Source organism: Onychostoma macrolepis, chromosome 06, assembly GCF_012432095.1.
Source record: "Onychostoma macrolepis isolate SWU-2019 chromosome 06, ASM1243209v1, whole genome shotgun sequence".
NCBI lineage: Eukaryota > Metazoa > Chordata > Actinopteri > Cypriniformes > Cyprinidae > Onychostoma > Onychostoma macrolepis.
The window spans coordinates 23,295,284-23,319,827 of record NC_081160.1 but is presented as its reverse complement, the minus strand read 5'-3'; the positions used below and the strand labels follow the sequence as shown (position 1 = coordinate 23,319,827).

General features: G+C 36.5%; 1 protein-coding gene across 1 annotated transcript in view; it reads right to left on the bottom strand.

Moving 5' to 3' along the window:
* Nucleotides 1-22,380, bottom strand: part of c1ql4b (complement component 1, q subcomponent-like 4b) — a 30,619-nt gene extending 8,239 nt beyond the window's left edge. Inside the window, 4 exon segments of the mRNA XM_058778687.1 lie at nucleotides 994-1,310; nucleotides 1,313-1,648; nucleotides 2,441-2,545; nucleotides 22,351-22,380. Of these exon segments, the coding sequence (XP_058634670.1) occupies nucleotides 994-1,310; nucleotides 1,313-1,535 (540 nt within the window). The 5' untranslated portion in view covers nucleotides 1,536-1,648; nucleotides 2,441-2,545; nucleotides 22,351-22,380.
* Nucleotides 22,381-24,544: the final 2,164 nt, after the last annotated feature.

The window sequence follows — 24,544 nt, the reverse complement described above, 5'->3', positions numbered from 1 at the left end:
TGTGTATTAGCATGTTGATTTCAATTTCTGTACAGTTTAATATCTAATTGTCACACCATTCGATTTTCCTGTTAAGAAATTCTTCTAACCCAAAAAGCAAACTATGCTCCCTTCGAACTGGTTTTCTTTAAAATACAAATCTTGTGTAATCCCAGGCTATCTGTAATCAGAAGCACATTTAAACCTGGAATATAATTTAATTTCATTCACATGTGTTTCATATAAACACAATCACAATCCGCCATCAAAATGATACATTTAATAATTCCAGCTGCTGTGAGAAAAGGCTATAAATGATCCGCCACCTGCAGGACCCTCACATGTGATAGCCTAGTAGCTGGGACAACTTCTTTATGTTTACAGACGTGACATAATGACGCAGTGCCATGCTCGAATTTCCCGCGAAAACCTACCCGTACCACTCAAATTAGAAAACATTATTATAAGCTAACCGTTGTGAATCGGGCTGAAGTAAGGTGATAGTTTTGAACACTGGCTGGTTATGTACTTGCTCAAATATTGATTTCGGATCATTTTTAACCCAAAAAAGTTACGGACTGCAGCTTTAAATATGGTTAATAAGCTGATATATTAAATATAAAACATAAAAACTAAACAAATTTTATTAGGTGTCATTTCAAATCTATCTATCTATCTATCTATCTATCTATCTATCTATCTTCCAGTAAACTTCATTTTCAACTCAAAACTTTCAAACAAGGATTTGTCAAGCCAACCTTCATACTTTGTCTTGACAAACTTTGCTCTTCCAGTTAAACTACAATTACAGTTTTTTCAAATGAATTAATTTATTAATTTAAATTCTATTTTCCTATATTCAAAATCAAATTTAAATCTTGTTTGCTCCCTTAATATAAATTCAGTTATTGAATTGGAATTTAAAAAGGCATTGTCAATTCAGCACTAAATGGCACACAGTTCCTGTGTACACACACACACACACACACACACAGTCACATGCACATCTCCTACCTGTCCATTCTTCTTGAGGTCAGCCCACATGCTAGTTCCATCTCCGCCCCTCATGAGCACGTGATAGGTGAAGAAGTAGATTCCAGGAAGAGGGCAGGTGAACTTGCCTGTGGTAGGCTCATAGTAATTCCCTACATTTGTCACCACATCATCAAACTTGAGTATCTCACTCCCCTCATGTTGCTTGCGCAGACCAGCATAGAAGGCAATTTTGGGGCTGTAGAACGATGGGACGTATCCCCCTGGGCCTGGACCTGGAGGTCCAGGCGGACCTGGCTTTCCTGGTTCTCCAGGTGGCCCACGTGGGCCTGGGGGCCTGGTGGCCCTTGGTTTCCACGAAAACCCGACTTGCCTCCTCCTCTGCGTCCAGGGGTGTCGGGAGGAGGAGGCGAAACAGGTGTTAGTTCATTGGTGGGTGTTAAAGAGTCACAGACCATCTTGCAGCTTCCAAGCATCTCATAATGCGTACCTCCGCCTCCAGATCCACCCAGTTTGGTGCTGTGGACCAATAGCGGAATAGCGACCAATAGCACCAGCACCATGGCCACGCCCACTGCCGCACCAATAACGCGTTTCCTGCGGCTGAGGCGCGAGGCAGCGATAGAGAGGAAGTCCTCCTCCCCTTTAGAAGAAACAGGCCCGGCCAGAATGAACTCTGGGAAGGAAAAAGCACTAAGGTGAGATAGAAAAATTAACAAGGGACCTCGATACGATGAAACGTGGCTTGTGTCTGAGGAATGAGCAAAAATAAATTGTTTTTCGATATATAAAAAAATCCACCGTCAGCACAAAACAAATCAAATATCCTATATGGAATAAAGTCTTAAAGGATGTCTGTGTTCAATTCCTTTTAAAAGTTTCAATTTCTGCTATTTTCCCCCTCTGCTTGCATTTACTATTTCAAAATCATTACCACCAGCCCACTAACCAGTACCTCTTCTGAGTGAAACACACCAGACCCAGTTATCACTCCATATAAACAGCAATTCTGGATGATCCAGTGGGTTTATATTGTCATATAAATATATATATCACTTGTCTGATATAAGCAACATGGGGGATTTGGTGTCTCCAAATGTTCGTCCGTGGATGGAGATTCTATCAGGAGATGTGGAGGTGTATTTCTCAGGGGTTGCTGTATGGCGGTGGCGTTTCCTTATAGATTGGTTGAGTGACAACAGTGTGGCTTATTTTTCCATGAGAAGTTCAAGAAACATTCTGGAGAGTTCCCAGAAAAGTCCATGTCCACTGCAGCATTTAAACAAACTCTGCCCCTCCTCTCACAGAAGAAAGCTGTGACAGTGATTTAAATTTATCATCAACAATCCACGCTGTATATTTTTTTGACAGTCTTAAACCTTCAAATGCATATAAGCACTTTGCTTGTAAACGTCCTGTAAGCCCGATGGTAAATGGATGGTAAGATATAATTTTAAATCAGGCTCACAGTACTCTGGGTGATTTTCAGTTCCCGCTGGTCTTCATCAAACTTCTGCGGAATAACATTCAGGTTCCAAGATCAGCCTCCTCTAGCATCTTGACATGTTTCTCACTGAATTGAAACATAAAAAGAGCTAAATTAGAAAACTGGAAAGCTTATGACACATTATTTAAGAGCTGCCAATGGATCCACTGACGCTTACTGAGATATTATTTATTTCTGTTCAATATTATGCATTTAACAGTAAAAATAAGCTCTTATGAACAAGGCCTCCTGGTGACATGCATGTTTGCATATAGTAGCTATTAATAATCATTGTTATTTGACTGACTATAATCATGCATGCCATCAGAGTTTGCAGATACAACATCACAGACACAATATGTCTCCAAAGAAACTACAGTATCAGTAATCACAGATTTCTTAATTTAAATAATCAGATAACAATCAATGTTGTGCCGTCTGCTTGTTTCCAGGTCAAATGCCAATATATGCGCATATTAACTTTTGTATGGCACTATGTAGGCTGCTCATTAAACCACTATCAAATATGTTTCTTTATTCCCCCCCCCCCACACCAATTTCATCGATAAATTCTATTAAAAGTTTGTAAAACATTTTTAAGAAACAAATGACCACAGTAAAACAATTCTACCTACCTAATAAGTTCCCAGAGAATATGAAAATTGATGAGTAACTCCGCAAGACACCGCAGCTCCTCTCTCGTGCGCGAACAGCTCAGAATATGTCAGAGAATCTCGCGCCTTCGGGTTTTTCTTTAACGGTCACTCTGCTGTGACTGTTGTCAGATTGAAATATCTCTTGCCTTCTCCTTTTGCTGCTTCTTTGCAACCTTTTTTGCTTCTTCAAAGACAGTTCACTTTAAAAACGCCTAGTTCTATTTGGGGATCATTAAACTACTACTGGCGCCTGCAAAAATTCTTTAGTGACCAAATCACTAATTAAAAGTCGAATATGGCAATATCTGTGTTAAGACATCGCCAAGAAGCAACAGTTTCTTACTTGTTCGATTTGTGTGAGGAAAAGGCGCTTCCACCCGCGGGATGTCTGTCGCGCGCTCCCCCGCCCTCCACAGAATTACGCGCTCGCGCTCGCGCTCACTCGCACCAGTCTCCGCAGATCAAGAAATCGATTTCCCGAGGAGATGTGCATCCTAATAGGGTTGCTGTCTACCCAATTAGTACTTATAAAAATAAGTCAGCTTGTACTGGTATGCTGTCACTACTAGCAGGAGTGAGGGATGGTCGCAGCAAGAAATATAGGACCGACTGTAAATTAGCTGTCTTTAACTACTAGCCTAAATAGGGGATGTGTGAAATGCCCAATGAACAATCTGTATGTACTGCTAAATTGGTACATATTTATTGACGACTTTAGCATGTATAGGCTGATGATGTATCACTAGGGATATAATGTAATCATTTGCTAATTTTGTTATTACAGCACAAAATTGAAAATTACACAAAGGGACCATTTCACTCTTAAAATATAAAAGTTCTTTATTGGTATCTATGGTTCTGTGAAGAACTTTTAAAATCCATGGAACCTTTCCACTGCACAAAAGGTTCTTTTATTGGAAATAGATTCTTCAGATTCTTCAAATATTCTACACAGTAAGAAAAAATGGTTCTTAAGAACTGTTCACTGAAAGGTTCTTTGGAGAACCTAAAATGGTTTCTGTGGAAACTGTGAAACCCCCCTTTTGGAACCTTTATTTTTAAGAATGTGGGGTAAGATTACGCCCTATTTAGAGCAAACAAGTCTTACAAGAGTGACCTTATATTAAATCTAACCCGAATCATACCCAACACAGAACCTTAAACATAATTTTTAGGTGCAAATGCAGGAGAGCAATATGTACACATAAAAACATTGTATGAAATGCTTTAAATATTAATAAGTATGCCTTCATAGTATTTTAAAGTCAACAAGCACAGATATAGCACATTTGAAGTCGTTTAAATTCAACATAATGAGATGTATTAGCATAAATTGAGCAGAAAAAGTGCATAAATTGCATGAGTAGTCAAAGAAAAAGGCATTTTGCAAATGTGCACTTATTCTATATACAGGCCTCTTAAAGTGGGGACATCTTATAGAAATTGATTTTAAAAAAGCTTGATTGTCTTAAAAAAATTCAACCACTTTTTAACCCCTCTCTCACTTCACTGCATGTCCCTCAGGAGTCGACCACCCTGAGTGCAGAACACACTTGCCATGGCAAACCTATTCTTCTACAGTGTATTAGCTTACTTATTAATGCCGGCTTAGGCGTCTTGACAATTACATCAATTAAAGTAGCATAAGATGTGTTCATTATCTGGCTGATAAAAAAAATTGGAAATCATTTTTACATTAATCTGTGGTGATGTTAAAAGAGGGAGAGGGAGGAGAAAAGGATAAGATAGCTTGACAGAGGGAGAGAGAATGACAGTGTGTAGGGTGAAAGACAGTTTAGCTGTGTTTTCCAGTCTGTTGTCAGTATCTCTGTTTCTTAAGCCTTCAGAGCTCATTAGCAGTGATAGACATTGCTACTGACAACCTCCCCCACACACTTTAGCTCTCACCTTACTCTTTCCCTATCATCCTACTTTCACCGTCATTTATATCTCTATCACCATCTCCCTTTGCCATTCGCTATTATCTATTATACTAAAGCCCTTCTCTCTTTCATCATACTTTTTTAGTTTTATCACTCATACTGCTGGAGAAGCAGTCATGGTTGTTTCTCCTCCCCTCTTGGGTTATAGGCCTACTGTACAGTGGTTTTATTCCAATTAAAGGGTTGGTTCCTGCACATGTAATCATTGATTAGCATTTAAGTTCTGTGTTTTTGTCATTGGTGGTTTAAATGATCATTGATTAGTTCTGATTATTGATGACTGCACTGTCTTTAACAATAAATGGTAATGTTGGAACTAATTGTAGGTGCTAAATGTGTTTCTCAGTGTAGATAGATGGCTTCATATGATGAACAGATTTAATTGGGGGGGGGGGGTTTCACACACACAAATCTCATCAAATATGGTAAACGTAAGTTTAAGCGTGCTTTCTTGATGCGATCGTATGGCTTCAAAACACTTATAGCAAGTTGAGTCAAAACTGAACACTTCACGACTGAAGAATGAGTTTGAGGGACAGTACAATATACTGTTCCAGTTGCATCCTTGCAATTAAATCTTGACAGACAAATGGCACTCATTTATACTTCTATAAATGGTTTTCTGGAGTACAGAGGAAGAAGGTCACCTTAAAACCTTGGAAGAGAAAAGACAGTCATCCTCCGTAGCCTTGCTATACCATCTCTTTATAGTTTTCACAGAGCTACTTCTGCATTTTTTTTTTTTTTTTACCTCAAATAATTTTGAATGTATTGAGAACTACTCTTGTAGCATCTATTTAGAATTGTGTGTGTCTGCCTGTGTTTCTGTGAATGCCTGTCCATGTTTCCTCCTGCTTAAAGCTCAATGGGGCAGATCCAAGGAGGACTAGTCGCCATTTTGCCTCTTGATCAATAGAGCACCTCCCATGATGCACCTTGTCAACTTCTCACACTGGCAACTGCTTGATGTGTCTGAGGTCACATTAGCATAACTAACTCATGAAAACTTTTAGAGCAGCTCGACTCTACGCTGTACATAAATCATTAAATATATGCAAAGATATACCATCCAAAAAACATTGCGAAAAATGCTGAAAGTGAGTAAGGAGGACCAAAGATGCAGAAATTAAAAAATAATTAAATAAATGAATAAATGTAGTAATAGGAAACTAAAGCAATAAACGAATTGCTAAAACAAATGTAATTAATTACATTTTAAATACAAAATTATATATTTATGATTTATAATATGATAATAGAATGATCATTTTTGGTTTGGTTTTGGCGCCTAAAGTGACTTTTGTAATTGTTAATGCTTTTGTCTTTTACAACATTGTAAAATTTCAAAATTATGTCTGGGGACTTTTCTAGCAAAATTGATAGTCAGTAATACATGACTACAAATTCACATTTCTATCTGTTATTGCATAAACAAAGATGACAATCTATGATCTATAATGCTGGGCTAAATGTATTCTATAATACATTACAATACAATCAAGGTATTGTAAATATGTATAGGCCTATATACAAGCTTGTGTGCAATGGATGGATGTTTGAGAGAGAATAAGGAAGAGTATAAGGGCAAAAGGGAAGCTGAATTTGTAGCGTGAGTGTGTGTGTGTGTGAGTGTGTGTGTGTGTTTGTGTGTCTCTGATTGCTTGCTGATACAGGGTGACATGGTGCAGATTGACTCACCCTGCTTTTCTAATTCTCTCTATTAATAAGCCACAGCTTCCCACTTTTGCACCGGACTACATCTATTCATCTCAATTTGTCATCTGCTCTCTCCCCCTTCTCTCTCTCCTTCTCTTTCAGCCTTTCTCTCCGTAAACACATCTGCCCATCTCTCTCTCCTTTTCTCCCATCATCTCCTGCATCACGTCCTATTCACCCCTCTCCTGTTCCAAATCTGTCCATTCCACCTGCCTCGTGTGTCCTTCTCAGCATGAAGATTGAGAAGGCCACAATTCCTACATCTTAATTCTATTGAAATATGAAGGTCAGATAAACTGTTGCACTTGAGTAAACTGTTCTGGCATTCATACTTTATTTATAAAAAAAAGGAAATTTTTCAATTATTTATTTCAAACAGAATGTTATGCAATCACTCAGTCAGAAGTTTGCAGCAAAAAAAAAAGGTTTTCATATGATCCTTGAGGGAGATAAGTGCTTTACAATTCTCACTTTCCATTTAGAACTCTGTTTATTCAAATTCATCCTTGCTGTTTTCATTAAAATGTTTTTTTCCCTCCTGAATGGGCAGGGACAGACAACTATAACAGTTAGTTATTACAAGTTAGAGTCTCACAAACTGGCATCTTAAAGAGGAAGAATATAATAAAAGTCAGAAACTATAAAATTTCTAATCATCTATAAAAATTACTTTAAAGGGGTTAAAATTCTGCCCTTTAAATTCTAAAAATTCCCTTGATCTTTTGATATTTAGGAGGTCATTGTGCTATAAAAACATCCTGTAAGTTTCAGAATTCAAAACTTTCTCATTAGTCTAAAAACTGTTTATATTGAAGCCGATCTTCAAAAACTACCACGGCGGTTTTGGAATGTGGCACTTTATGATGTAATAGTCCTAAACACCGCCTCCACAGAAGAAGATCAACGCCTGCTTCTACATCACTGCCTGTTTAGCCCCACCCACAATTTGCGCATGTAGTGTAAATAATGAGAGCAGCAAACACAGATCTACGCAGAAACTGAATGCTAAACTTTATTTGATGAACTTTATTTTTAATGAAGTGCCAGACTGCGTCAGTAAGAACTTGGTCCTTTGTTCACTTAATTTTACCATGGATTCATTTACAAACAAGGCACAGTTCGACGCAGGATTTTCAGAAAGGCTGAAACTTTAAGAGAAGATGCTGTGCCGACTATATTGGATCCGATGTCGCACAACACAAGTGTGAGTAACTGTGTGAGTCACACTATTGCTTTGTCTGTTATTACAGATCGTTTGATATGTACTAAGTGTTTATGCGTTTTTTAACCTAAATCACATTAGTGTCCATATATGAAGGACTGTCAAACATACACAACTGTTAGCCAATCATAGCAGTAGGCGTTTACTTCCGAGTTTACAATCCATGCCAGAGCATTCTGATGAAGGGGGTCAAAACAGGACAGAAAATAGCAGTTCATGACGCCTTTAAGTATGTAATGAAACTGAGCAGGATGGGCAAATGATCAAATTGCAGAGTTTGGGTTTGTATGCAGGTGCATTAGTCCATATTTATTCATTTGTTTACTGTTTTATCCTAAATTTAAGCTTAAGTTTGGAATATCATTATCTGAGGTCAACCAGTGTAAACTACATTCACAGAATTTACAAAGAGATATTTGGCTTTTGGAAGGCACTTAATAATATGATGCATCCAGGAAGAGTAGTTAGGAATATGATCAGTAATGGCACTCACTGATCCAAATTTGTTTCGATAGATGAAAATGCTCTGGAGGCAAAGTGTAACAACTAGAAAAATAAACTTTATGAAATGATGAGGAAATTAAATTAGTTTGACACTGGTTTTGTATGTTGATTTTAAAGACCTAGTTCAAACCTTTTGTAAATTAAATATTACAATTAATTTTTTTTTTTTGGAAAATCTGTCCTAAATTCCAATTATATCATATGTTTTCTGTTTGTTGAGGAAAACAAGTGAACGTAATAAAATCACATTATCATACATTCAGGCAAGGGTATTTCGTGAATTTCAAGTTAAGTCATATTTTATTAATGTTTAGACAATTTAATTACAATACTTGTTGGCAAAAACAATGGTTTTATGTTTTTGTAAATTTGATATTTATACTAATTTTATATTTTACATTATACAGCTGAAATATGACTTCTCCTGCTGTGTTGTAACAAAATGTGAACATGTTCAATGTACTGACAATAATGTTGGAAATGTTTAATAGCTTTTTTATAGACAAGGTTTGTGTCTGTGGAGAAACTGACTTTCATCATCTGTTTATGATATATTTGCGGATAAATATATTTTGTGATTGTCAAAGAGGAAAAGACAAACATTCACAGAAGAAATACACAAACAAAGCAATGCTTTTTCAATGCACACTGGAAGAAATGATGACACTGAACTTTTTGAGAAAAAAAAAACTGAAAGGATAAAAGAGGAATCTCCAAAGCATTACAAGGGATAGAAAGACAGCGGGGGAGAAGAGAAAATGAGGGAACATCCAACAGGACTGACAATAACAGGAACAGTGATTCTTCGCCCTTAACTTCCTTCACTTGCAAACACAAATACACTCACGTCTCTATGTAAACAATTTATACAGACAATAGCCATAGACCATCATAATTGTTTTCTCAATTGATAGGTTAATTCTCTTAGTCCCACACATACAACCTATCAAAAACAAACTCAAAAATCAAAAATGATCATGATCAAAAACTTTTTTTTGCACACACAAACACTAAGTAACAAAATCCAGAATTTTAGGAAAAACAACAAGGGAAGTCAGGCGGGGAGTCCAGTTTTTTCATGATCAGTCAGTGATCTCACTGGTGTTTTATGGGCAGTGCAATGGTCTGTGCATTTGCTGGGTTTTGTGTTTCATTTGAAGCCTAATATTGATTTTGATAGAAGAGAATATTTTTGAGTAAAGCTTAAAGCATTTTGTAAATGGAAGTTGGAGGTTTGTACAAATTGATGTGTAGTTTGAGATCGTGCTTATGGTGGTTTAATCAAAATACATGTCTGAAAGCATCATGTCAAGCAAGCACAATTACTGGTATGACCAACATCAGCGTAATGTGAACCTGAATCAGCACTGTTTGGGTGCATTTTATGTAAATTGATTTTTGTTAAGTATAGCTTCTGAACTCTCTGATCCAGATTATTGCTATGTGTGTCTAAGGTTTTTAATTTATGCATCTAATTTAAGAGATCATCTAAGAACTCCCACCTTCACTTTCTCTTCTTCCTCTGTCTTTCTGTACCTCTCTGTCACCTCCTGCCCAATTTATTATTAACGAGTGTTGTCTGTCTCGTTAGTGTTCAGAACACAGCACTGTAAACACTATCAAAACCAGACGTACCAGGCTAACCTCAGATAATTGCCGTCTTTTCTTTCTTTCTGCATTCCCCCATTCCCTTTCTCTCTGCCGTTCTGCTGATACCTGCACTTCAACTTTCATTGTTAACCAACCACAGTGGACAAAACTGGCCAGTTTCATACCCCAGCATGCTTATAAATCCATCCATTAATTAATGGGCTGCAACTCCTTGTGCCACAGAAATAGTGTCCGGCATGGCAGAGGCACATCTGGCTTTCCTTTATTTCACTACAGTTTGACTCGAGCATGTTTCTAAGCTAATTACTTTAATTTCCTGTGACTGTACTGTGAGTCATTGAAGTGACCCGTCAAATCATTCACTTATTTAATTTGTTCAACAACGCAATTCGTTCAGGAACGCAGCTAATGAGTGGTGCTAGGAGAGGCAGAACGGTTTTGTTGTGGAACTATTTTCGTTGGTGGACAAAGTAGCTGTCAATGTTGTCTCTAAAATGTAAGTTACTCAATATTAACATATTGGTTTTGAACTGTTGTAGCTATAAAAACAATATCACACTTGCAGTCATGCTGTTGATTTGAACATGCCAAGGAAAAATTCTTGAAAGTTGATAACTTATCAGGCTCAATATAGCATTAAACATCATTTGGTTTGTATACGCCCTTAAAAGTAAATGTAGGCAGATGCAAGTATTTCATTTGACAGAGTAAAGAGCAACACTGCAAATATATAAAGCAATAAATAATTACATTAATAATAATAAAAAAAGAAATTTAAAACACAAAGTATCTGTAAATGTGAAGACCCCTGATAGCTAAGGGTGCTCTGTTTATGAGCTAGTTAAACAAGTGTGGTTGAGGACTCTGGCTGTTGAGATAATTGCCCTCTTTGCAATGATACTGCTTTGGTAAATAGAAAATAAATGTAAAAGGGCAAACTGCTCTTGGGTCCTACAGGAAACCGTTCTCTCGCAAACACGCGCTTCCCTCCTGCTGACTCTCATTGAAATTCTACACAGTCTTCCGTAGTGTTGTTAGGAACATCTTTCAGAGCCAATTAATTTCCCCTACTCATGTCTCTCTCTTTTGCTTTCTGGCTTCATGCATTTCCAGTTCCTGTCCCATTTCCTCTTAACAGTCTTTCCTAACCACCGAGATGTTGGTGACTTTACAAAACCAACATACTATTGTAGTTAAAGTCATTATGTTGTTCTAAAAAAATCCCTAACCTGAGCCCAACATTTTTAAATGAAACTTCTGCTAGGGCTTTTAAACTACACCCCTAAACAGCACAATTCTTAAAGGGGTTATCGGATGCAAAATTCACTTTTACATGTTGTTTGAACTGAAATGCATGTTGGCAGTGTGTGTACACAACCACCCTATAATGATAAAAATCCACCCAGTGGTTTTAAAAAAAAATCCAGATAAATAATATCCCGTTTTTCAAATAAAGCCATTCTCAGATTATTGGCTGTGTGACGTCACACGGACACAGGCCCCTCCCACGATTGTTGATTGACCCGGCCGTCTTAACTTAGACCCGCCCTGAGTGAGCTGTCATCAGTCCGCCATTGTTTCGAAGCCGGAGCGGTTGTAGAAAAGAATGTCTCCTAAGCAATTGAGATGTTTTGTTGTTGGATGTAATAAGGAACATAGCAGTCGTATTTACTCCTGACATCTAAACCGCTGAGCGTGGTGGATTAGCTTTGTTTTTGAAGGGAATGCAATGTTCACACGAATCATTCGAATCGCCTTTCCTAATAATGTGCTAGTTAGCAAGGTTCAGCATGAATGCGGCTAAAGTTTACAGTCTCTCAGAGAACTGCACGTCACCCCACAGAGGGAGAGGGGCGGGGATAGCAGAGCTTATTAGCATTTAAAGGGAAATGCGCTGAAACGGATTGCTGTTAAAAGAGCTGTTTTTGACAAAGTAAAAAGGGTGTTGTTTTACACTACCATTGAGAAATTTTATAGACTTATTTTATAGAATTTTTATAGAATTTTATATAAGTATGTTATAGACTTTTCATTAAGACCCTAAAAAAATCATATCAACTTGTGGAAAATGGGCATCCGATAACCGCTTTAAGCTTGTTTTGTGATATAAACTTTTTAACCGATCGCTATGGATCTGAATGGTCTTCCCTAAGCTGACAATTAAATATCCCGAGACTTATAGACGTACTCTGGAAATTTTGCCTGTTCCACCTAGATCTTGTAGGCTAGATCCAGCTAATGTAGTATAAAACATCAGTAAATGCTTTGGGCTGCTAATTTTTTAACTGTAATATTTACAGATATTTTTCCAAGAGGGCAAGATCAAAATTCCATTATTGCACACTACTAACTAAAACTCCTCTCAGAGCTTCCAGGTTATGTTCATAAATCTTGGCATAGTCCATTAGCCTATTCTGACTTACTAAATAAAATAAAAAGAATGTTCAAAGTTAGGCTCGGAATGTTTACACGCCAACAGCCAGAAAGAACACCCTAGAAACCTTCTGTTAAATAAAAAAGAAGATATTCCCAAAAATGTTGGGAGTCAAACAGTTACTGGTAGCGACTGACTTCCATGGAAGAAAATATAATGGAAGTTAATGACTACAAGCAACTGTTTGGTTACCAATTTTTTTTTTCTTTTGCATTCAGCAGAAGAAAGAAACTCATACAGGTTTGGAACAACTTAAGGGTGAATAATAATGACAGAATTTTCATTTTTGGGTGAACTATCCTTTAAAGCCCTTTTCTCTCAGCCAAGGCTTTGTCAAGCCGTAATAAAAGTTTGTCTTAAGGAATTTTCTTTTTTTAGCTTTTCGCTAATGTTGTACATTCTTCCCTCAATAGTAAAGTGTAGAAAGTGCTTGTAGGGAATGGAAAGACTGACTGTGCAAGAGAAAGAGAAATGAAACGCTCTGTTGGATAGACGGTCTCTGCAGACTGGGGAGAAGGATCAGGATGAAAGGAGTAAAAAGAGAAAGATAGTGAGAGAGAAAGGAGCAGATTGTGTCAGGAGCTTTACCCCTTGAATGTGAATGCAAGCAGAAGCCTTCACTTAACAGAAGGATCTGTCATACGGCGTATGTGGCGCGTTTGCATGCGTGTGAGAATCAGACACTGTTGACAGGATATCTTACAGAGCTTGATGGTATTGACAGAAATCACTGCCTGAAAATAATACAGCAGACATTTCAACACATGGGCCTGCCCTTGTCCACAATGACAAGATGAAATATCACTGAGGACTGTGCTATTGTATGTGTGTGAGCGAGCATGACAGTTCTTTTACCTTGACAACATTTCGTGAGATGCTTTAATTACAAGCAAGATCTTTATACATTCAGGTTAATTTATAAAGACAGCATTAAAAAAAAATTATACTCATGCTAATAATCACACTCAAGTTGACATGAGTCAAGTTTTTCTGGTTGATGGTGATATTTACAGCATCTTAAAAAAAAAAACTCCATAGATGCAGTTCTGAAATTAACATTTTCAGGTTAGTTTATTTTTTATTAAATAAAAAGCAACAACAACAAAAGATAATTTTTAGTCTGAGTCTAGTGTTAGCCATTGTTGTCAAAGAGGACGTGAAAATGCAAGTATTTGTTTGAATTGCAAAGTCAGTGAGACTTGGTGTGCCCTTTATCTTCATCTGTTAATTTGGCAGCAGCTGGTTTGAGTCTTCCGCTGATGCTGATTTCGTGGAAGGAAGTGGCCTTTTCTGGCAACACAAGGGAAAATGTTTGTTTTAAGAAAAGCTATAGAGTCTCTCTCTCTCCTTCTCCGTCATGCTCCCTTGCTTCTGCTCTTAAGGTCACGGTTTGTACCCACCGTCACTGACTGTCACTCCATTTCTCTCTTTCTTTCTCACTGTTTCTCTTTCCACCTCTACCCTCCCCCATCTCTCTCTGGCCCTCTGTCAGCCATTTCAAAAACGCCTTTGAAAGAAAGAGAAAAAAAGAAAGACTGAGGAACAGGAAAAAGGAGGTGAAAGAAAAGGAATAGAATCAGACAGAAGAAAGGGAACAATGACAGAAACGTCAAAATATTTACCATCATTCCGTCAGAATTCCTGTCAGGAAACATCAATCCATTCAACATCAGACTAGTAACTGTGTCATATTTTCTGTGAGCGCGCTAACAGCAAAACTGTGGCCATGCACTAAAATATTTCAGTATGAATTACAAAGGTCGTTCTTGCTCTGTGGTCTCTGTGATCTATTTACAGTGCTCCAGTTTTTCATGTCAAAAAGATTTTTACCTCAACTCTGACAAAAACAGCTGACATTCATATTTTAAAAAAGTCTAAAATACTTTAGCAGAATCCAAATAACAGCCCATTTCTATTTATACTGTATGTACAAATTGTAAAAAAAAAAAATTTAAAAATAAGAGACTTTAAAACCTAACATTATTATTATTATTATTATTATTATTTGTGATTAAAGGAATTGTTCAACCAAAAACAACAATTTGCTGAGAATGTACACACCCTCAGGCCAGCCAAGATGTAGATGAGTTTGTTTCTTCATCGGAACAGATCTGTAGAATTTTCTGGAGAAACATCGCTTACTCACGAATGGATCATCGGCAGTGAATGGGTGCCGTCAGAATGAGATTCCCAACAGCTGATAAAAACATTGTGATAATCCACAAGTAATCCCCATGACTCCAGTCCATCAACTGACATTTTGTGAAGTAAAAAAACAAAGAAATTCAAGATGATTAAGATCAAGACAATGTTATGGACAGTGGACTCATATTTTAGCTGGAAGCAAAAGTTTAAGATTAATCATGAATTTGTTTATTTGTTTATTGCTCTTCTGACAGCACCCATTCACCACATCGATGAGCAAGTGATGTCATGCTAAATTCCTCAGAATCTGTTCCAGTGAAGAAACAAACTCATTTTGGATGTAAATTTTCTAAAAAAAGTAAATTTGCTTAAAAAAAACAAAAAAAAACAACAGGTTTGTTTTTACAGTTTAAGTGTGTGGTTTTTAAATGACTTTTGATGGTTTCATTTTCTCAGAAGCCATTAATAATTCCAAGAGCAAAACTCAGTGTGGTTGGCACAAACCACATGTAAACCCATATTTAAAGGGGTTATTGTATGCTAAATTCACTTTTACATGTTGTTTGTGTAACCCTTTTCTTAACCCTAGGGGTAAATTTAATTATTTCTCTAACACAAGTCCTGGATCCCTGGCAGTTAGATGGTGAATTAGGCCAGTATTTTTCTTTTAGGGTTTACAAAAAGTTAAATATTTTTCTCCTGTACCAATTTTACCCAATCCCTTTACTAAAGATCAATTAAACAATTCCTATTTACAATTCTCAGGAATTTAGTAACTTTGTAAATGAATTACCTTGCCAGACTCAATGAAATATCAAAATACAAATGTTAAAGAGAAAAAGAATAACAAAGATTTATTTGTTTTACATTAATGGAATAACTCCCTTTTTCTTAAAGACAGTAAATGAAGAAATCAACCTTTTTTTTCCCTTAGAACGGTTCTTGTTCTTTCACACTTTTCAGTTTTCGTTCAGTTGCCTCCAGAACCACGTAATACAATAATGAAAAAACCTCTTTCAAGATCAGTTATACACTTGAGAAAACTTGCAATTCACACCATCTTTCAGTACCGTATGCACGTTAATTACATCTCTTACGATCAGTTCAAATATTTGTCAGTCAGTCAAACAGTTCAAATGTACGATCGATCGTTATCGTTGGGGCCCAGTTCGTTGGTGCACATTAATCAGATGATGAATTCAGAGTACTCGCTCACAGTCAAGGAGTCACGAAACTGAATCAACTTACGTCCTTCTGACGATGAGGCAATATTGAAATCACTCACGGCACAACCTCACTGTTTCTAGTCTCAAACAGTCTCTGGCACACGACGAGTCCAGTCCAGCGAAGTCCCTTGAAGAAACAGGATGCGTCCAGTCCCGAACGAATTCAGCACTCGTAACACGAACTTCTTTGATGCAATCACTTCTCACGAAGGCAAATGTCTATAGCTGCTATGCCGAATGTCTCTAGCTATCAGCACACACAGGGTGACTCAGATGATCGCGAATAAACAACAAGGAAAAGAAAGATACTTTAAGTAAACAAACCAAAAATAAACAAGGGTTGTTCCCTTTCACTTTGGGCCTTATATTACTAAGAATATACACGGTCTCCAAACTGACAACGTTTCAGATTTGCACGCACCCCGAATACACATGCAGCCCAGGCTTGCCACGTGCGATGCTCCTCCTCCCTTCTTCCTCATTATGTGATTCACGTTATGATGCAATCTCAAGCTCAACAGTCATTGGCTTGCAATAGTACACCTGTATTGAACACTCTTTCTCATTGGACATAAGCAAGCATATAGTTGCATCATATTTCAAAATAAAATAAAAATAAAATACATTATAATACTTTGTATTATTTCTGACACAAAGCATGTTAAACAAGGTATATTTTTAGGAGTCCCTACATTTGAACATAAATGTGTGTTGGCAGTGTGTGTACACATCTAGCCTGTAATGATAAAAATCCACCCAGTGGTTTTTATTTAATCCCTAAAAATAATATCCCCTTTTTCAAATCAGGCCGTTCTCAACTTCTTGTTCGTGTGACACGGACAAGGGCCACTCCCATGATAGTTGATTGATACGGCCGTTTTATCTTAGACCTGCCCTGAGTGAGCTGTAATACTCCGACCACCACTGTTTCGATGCCGGACCAGGAGTAGACAAGAATGGCTCCATAGCGATTGAGGTGTTTTGTTGTTGGATGTAATAATGAACATAGCAGTCGTCATTTACTCCCGACATCTGAGCAGCTGAAGACACAGTGAATTACTTTTGTTTGTGAAGGGAATGCACCTCCCGATCTACCTAAATGTGTTTATGTTCGCACGAATCGTTCGTGATCCAGCTTCACTTGTAGAAGAAGTAAGTTAAGGTTTTTTTTATGAATCTTTGCAATCGCTATTCCTAATAAGGTGCTAGTTAGCAAGTTTCGTGGCTAAATGCGGCTAATGTAAACAGTCTCAGAGTACTGATCCTCACCCCACAGAAGAGAGGGGCGGGGTGAGCAGAGCTCATTAGCATTTAAAGCAACATGCAAAAAATGGGTTGATTTCTGCAGAGATGATTTTGACAAGGTAAAAAGGGTGTTGTTTTACGCTAACATTGAGAAATTTTAACCAAAGTATGTTATAGACTTTTCATTAAGACCCTAAAGGATCATATCAACTTGTGGAAAATGGACATCCGATGACCCCTTTAATGTATTCTGGGTCAATTTTTATTTTACCTTGTGAAATTTTTCATGTTTTTTTTTTTAGGTTGAGCGCTTGTCAAGCAACCCGTCTGTGTTGCCATCTACCTAATTTAGCATAAACAGTGACATGATTTTACACCATAATGCTTGTCATCAGCAGTCTTTGACATCAACAAAATATACAGAAAATGTTTCCTCTTGCCTTTAGCTTACTATACTATGTTCAGTGCAACATTTTCTTGTGTGGTATTGCATAATTGTGCTGCATTTTCTTAAGCAAATAATATATCATTAATATTGGTTTACTCACAGAAAAATGTTTAACCAAACATGCAAAGACAGCAAAGTAATTCATTTTCAACACATATCAGGGATCTCTCAGTTTTCTTTATTCTTTTTTTCTGTTGTTTGATACTTTTACTCTTTTTTTATTCTTCTCTCTCCGTCTGTCTCTGTGTGATCCCTCTCTCTGGACCTGCTGTGGTGCGTTCAAGCGCTCCACCGCCACGCACTAACGAACTTCCAACATCTTGTCCCGTCACGGCAATTACACACACACACACACACACACACACACACACAAACACTCACATGCACACAGTGTTTACATTGACACTAATACACGTATTCCCAATGCCCTACACATACACCCTGCCCAAATGAAGGCTTGCATATTATGTAGTAAGGTGTGTGGATGCGATATCATTAACATTAGCCGTCACAGTCGATTTAAATCAAGCACTGAATAAGGATACAGGATGCCGAAGAGACCGGGGTTGGTCGGCTACAGGAGTAGGTAATTTCAGGTTCATAATTGATGCTGTCATAAAATGTAACATGAATGTTTGCTTTCTTGACCCACACTCATTGATTCTTTTAAGTCTTTAAAAGACTAAACCTGTTGACTGACGAACATTTTTTAATCAAAACAAAATTAGATAAAATGTTCTATAAATAATGTAAAGATGTTTCAATTTAATTTAATTTAAAATTTTGTTTGGGGGTTGGTTGGTACTTGGAGTATATTATAAAAATAATTATAAGAGCACTTAAATGTCCACATCTTTCTGCATGTTACATCGTTATACCAGTAGGTGGTGACAAGGGACTGTTGTTACAATATGAAAAGATTCATTGAACCGATTCGTTCCAAAACATTGATTCTGACTGCTTTTACGAGTGAATCATTGAATTATTCACTCAACCGATTCAAAAATACCATTTTCTTTAGAAATGCCACTACTGTGTGTTGCTTGGAGACTCTAGGGTTCACTGTGGCTTTGTTTGGATCTATTTACGTTGGCAGAGCAAAAGACAAAGTATAAACGTATTGTCCAGAACGCAAGTTACCTTTATCTTTTTGTGTGTTAAACTGTTATATAAAAGAAACATCACCCTTGCAATTGTGTCATTGTTCATTATAAAAACCTGTTTAAGTTAAGAATATATCAATAAATTGATCATACATATAGGCCTAATTATCAGGTAAATGTGTGTTAAGGTGTTAGTTTGGAATGTTGAGGTCCCTGTATATAACGAATGAAGTAACAAAATTTAGTGAACATAAGAATTTATTGTGTGAAAATGTAGTGAAGAAAACTGTTCACTCCATAGCCAAACACTATTATAGATCTACAGTACAAGGTATAGACATGAGTGGTTATAGACACTGTCATCACAGTGATATCATAAAGACTCAGGGTTAATTAAGGCTCAAATTTTAATAACACATACTTAATCATTTATAGCTTAGCTGACTAAAGCAGACCCAAGGCCAGACACACATATACATGCACAGCTGCATGTATTATTTAGCCGTATTTCTCTTTTCCCGTTGCTCCTGAGTAGACAAACAGACAAATACACACTTCAGCGCTTCTGTTATTGGCTTAGGAGACACAAGGGGTTCAGCTGAATGTGTGTGGGTATTACAGACTCACACTTGGATGGATAAATTGCTGAAGACTACTGGCAAATTAAACGTTTTGATAGCATAGTATTAAAGTTGATGTTAAAAAATGGCCAAGGATTTGAAATTAAAATGAAATGCAGAGGAAAATTTAAGAGCATTAATACGGACAAGCAATTGATCATACTGTATAGGCTGATGCAGAGAATAAACCAAACAACCAATATTTGAGAATAAATGCACAAGTGAGTACAGAATAGAGGGCCTTGGAGAGGGGTAATGTACAGGTCAAGCAATACATGCATTTAATACAATTTTAAAACACAGATGATAAATATAGGTAAAAAATTGCATTCATACCAAATTAAAATGTAACCTGTCATTTGGATAAACCTAAAGCAACTTCAGAACTGTCCTTCTCTTTTTAGTCTGAGACATAAATTAAGTGTAAAAAGAAAACAAACCATCTACCAGGGAGAGAGAACAAAATAAAGCGAGGTAGAAGAGGAGTGCCAAAGAGACTCAAGGGATGGTTGGGATTTATGGTTCAGTAGCTGAACTCACGATCAGATAATTCAAAAGTTAATCGCTTTCCATAACTCTCTTGCACATAATCTTGCTCATCTTTTATCAATGACAACACCAAATACCAGAATAAACTGCATCTCACACGCTTGCATCCGCACGCACCGCTTGTTTATGAGAAGAAATGATGCCCATTAAAAAGTTTGCTTTCCATCATGAAATAGCAGCAGTTTTGTGAGCAGTTACGCTTTTGTAGACAGTCCAGAGCCTTTAGAAATGTTATGGGGATCAGGGATGCAACAAGCTCTATCATTTACAAAGACATCCAAATATGTTCTGTTATTTCATTTCAATGTTTGCATTTAGAATAAACCCCTGAATATTACAACAGTCCTGGGGCCTGTACCATGATGGTGGCTGAACAAACTCAGGGGTACAGGATTAGTTTTGAGTTGACAAAACCAAACCAGTCCAATCCAGCTTTGTTGGTACCATGAAGCTGATCATCAACTTTTCTGTCAACTCAGGCTTTATCCTGAGTTAATGGAGTGCATGCCCATGAAAGTGTGACATCAGTAATGAGCAGCCAATCACATGCCTTAAAACTATGATTCACTTCTTGTGAGAGAGTCAATGTGAAGATTAATAGATTGAACAATATGAAGAATTTAAACACATTTACACAGCACGATCATGAAACGATCTATCCATGAAAGAGGAAAACTTAAAGAAAACATCTTACCATATAAATGCAAGTAAATGTTGTAAAGTTAGTTTACAGAGTTGATAATATTTATAGGTATAAAAACACTTAATCTAATCTCATATGTAGTCATGTTTAAAGCTATTGATTCTAAAATGTATTTATATTGCATATTATATGTTTAAACTGATTTTAAATAAAAGCTTAATAATTACTATTAAACTAATCTGGCTTGTGTAATGGATTAAGGGTATAATAATTATAAAAAATAATCATCTCTAAAAATCTGATGATTTTATATTTAAAAATGTTTTACTATGTAGCATCCTTTAATTTGGAGTAAGAGAAACTGGAGGAGTGGCTTTATTGCGTCAGAGATGTGTCACTTTGCTTGAAGCTGATTGGTCAAATTTTGATTTGAGATCTCTAAACCAGAACATAACCTGCCCCGGAGCAGGTTAGCTGTGGAGCGTAAGTTACTATGGTGATGAACACTGCTAAAAGCCAAACCACTTTCATGGTACCTAATACCCAGAGTTGGCGCAAACTAAACTGAAACTTACCTGGCTAGCCAGCTAAAATTTTAAAATTTGTAAAATTTTAAGTAACTGTTTTCTACTTTAATACATTTTTAAATACAATTAATTCCTGTAAAGGCAAAGTTGAATTTTTAGCAGTCATTACTTTAGGAAATCATTATAATATACTGATTTGGTGCTCAGGAAACTATTCTTATTATTGTCAATGTTGAAAATAGTTGTGCTTTTTTTTTTTTCCAGAATCCTTTGATGAATAGAAAGTTTTAAAAACAGCATTAATTTGCAACAGAAATACATCTGCATGAACATATTTCTTTCTTTAAAAAAAAATCTAACTGACCCAAACTTTTGAACGGCAATGTATAGTTTCATATGAATATATCTGTGAACTTTGTCATAATGATTACATTGCAAAGCCAATTAAAACAAATTGATGTGCACAGTCAGTGTATTTGTACTTTATTTTACTTCATATATTTTAATGAGGGGAAGGACAATGAAACATTTACTGTCCATTTTCTTATATTTAATATTAGTTAAAGTAAACTTTATGACTTTTTTTTTTACAAAAATTATGTACAACTGGCCAACACATACAGTACCACCATAGACTCCCTATACAGAGAGTGCAGATCGCTTGTTAAAGACCCCTTGACAAGTCTTATATGGAGAAAACTTCAGATACTGTTAGCTGGTTCATGTTTCTACTGGGTTTATACATGTTGTTAATTAATAACTCCTTTGGTGTTAACAATCAGTATCCTTACTGACATATTTTGTGTATTATTAAAAAACAGAGCGGCTAAGCAACTGAATATCTTCACACCTTCAGAACTGTGCAGGCTATGGTATTTGAAACATGCTCTTGAATGTGTGTCTGTCAAGTTGCAGTCAATACACACTGGGGTGGATTGAGACATGGGGAGTTGAAAGCATAATGCTAGCTAGCAGCCAGTTCAAGCCAGGACAGATAACCCGATGCTATATTAGTTCAAATAAATTACTTTTACCTTGTTTATTTGCTTCTTCAAGTTACATTTGAAATATTTTGATGCTGAGAACATGTTCATATATGCATTGGCACCACTTGGTGTCTGGCCTGAACAAGTTTTAAGCAAAAGAAGCAAAATTCTGGTTGTGATGTTATGACATGGTGAAGGCTTATCGTATAAGGATTAATTAGGTAATGCTTAAATTTTTAACATGAACTTTTATTTGATAAATACATAGTCTGTGATATATGGTCTTAAAGGGAAATCTGTCATCATTTACTTACCCTCTTCCAAACTTGTATCGCTGTGTAGCGTAGCCATGTGTAGGGGTGCATTAAAATCCATTTGCAGAGGTAATGGTTAGTAAACAGTTAGGGCAAACAATCTAAAATGACGAAAATCCAGGCAATAGTTCAAAAAAACAGATTGAGCAATAAAATAAAACTGCTTTTGTCAAGGGAGCAATCATTCTTTCTCTGACCAATTCACTTGTTCAAATGAACTTTATATTATGAACATCTTGAATACATATACTTTTGCATCAACGTTGACAAACCAAAAATAATGGAAATGAAGCTTATGTGAACACAAAATAGTTGCTCTCTTAATCATCTCTTTTTATCTCTCAAATCAATGTAGTATACCGCTCGCCATGACCCTCATTGTACAAAGACGCTGGTACACTGGGTTATCCGAGTTTGACATTCAAGAACAAAAGACAAGTAAAAAAAGAATTTTAAATATAACGGCTAGCACCAGACTGAAACCCCAAGAAATGTTCCTGGGTGTAGGCTAAATGCTCGCTTGTTAGTGGCAAGATAAAAAGAATGGAAAGATGGAGAAGGAAAAATGGAGGAGTGAGGGGATTTGTTGCTGTAATTGAATAGATTTGGCTTGTTACCACACTGTTGTTAGGCGTCAAACTGGGAAACAGTGTGTCTGTGTGTGTGTTAGCATGAAAGTTAGCACATATCCTTATGGGCAAAGTAGCATGAATGTTTGTTAGCGTGTGTGTGCATATGTCTATGTGCAAGAAAGAGAATTTGAAAAACCACATGCTGATTATTATTTTCCCCCATACTTCTCAGGAAGTATCATTAATGGGTTTTGTTTTTATAGTGTCTTTCCAAAAACAGATTTAGAAGTGAAGGTGGTATTTATTATGCTCAATTCCACCAGACCTGATCAGTGTGTATGTATCCAAGATGACTGAATGTCGACTGTATTTTTAGTACCAATGCTAAAGGAATAGTTCAGTCAGAAATGAAAATTGTCATCATTTTCTCACCCTCATGTCTTTCTAAACTGGTATTTTCTTCCTAATCTTTCTTCTAGCTTTTTCTTGGTAGGACTTATCAGCCCTCATCCAATTCCCATGTAACATTTATATGACAGCCCCAGACAGTGTTTCATGGGTTGTGATCTGTACAGCTTCTGAAGCTCATCTAGCAGCCTTCCAGAGATGTTCTGTCCAGCTCTATGAGTGAACAATGATGTCATAAAGATACCTGACAGCAGACATGGTGAGGTCTCAGTATTATTCCTCTAAAGAAATTAATATTTTGATTTTATTCAGCAAGGACCCATTACATTGATCAAGAAGTGACAGTAAAGACATTTAAGATTTCCGTTTCAGATAAATGATGTTCTCCATTAAACAATCCTAATAAAATCGCAGTTTTCAAAATATAAAAATGTTTCTTGAGACCAAAATTAACATATTTGAATGAATTTTGAAGGATCATGTGACACTGAAAACTGGAGTAATGATGCTGAAAATTCAGCTTTGCCATCACCAGTATAAATTACATTTTAAAATATATGAAAATAGAAAACAGTTATTTTAAACTGCAATAATATTATAGTATATAGTATGTATATATAATATAGTAGTGTAATTTGATGAAGATTCATAGGGTGTTATGTACATAGCTAAAGAAATTAATACTTTAATTTTATTCAGCAAGGACCCATTAAACTGATCAAGAAATGACAGTAAAAACATTAGTAATATTAAAAAATATTTCCACAAAAATATTAAGCAGCTCATCTGTTTTCACCACTGATAATAATAACAAATGTTTCTTGAGCACCAAACCAGCATATTAGAATGATTTCTGAAGGATCATGTGATTTCTGAAAGGTTTCTGAAGAAATTCATTGGTCGGATCATTTAGAAAAGTAATAAACAACCCTGAACCCCAAGTATGAACAATAATAAAAGTTTGTTCCTTAAAATTAGTTTGTATTGTCAACTCATGTTCACACATACACAAAGTTCTAGCATTTAAAAATTGCATACCCAGCTCCACTACACAAACACCTTCCATTTAATTTCTTACACGGCTATACACACACACACACACACACACGCTTTGTGTTGCATATGAAATGAGTGTGTGTGTGTGTGTGTGTGTGTGTGTGTGTGTGTGCATTCTCAAGTGAGTGTGCTTTAAATGTCAAGGGTGTGTAGGTTTA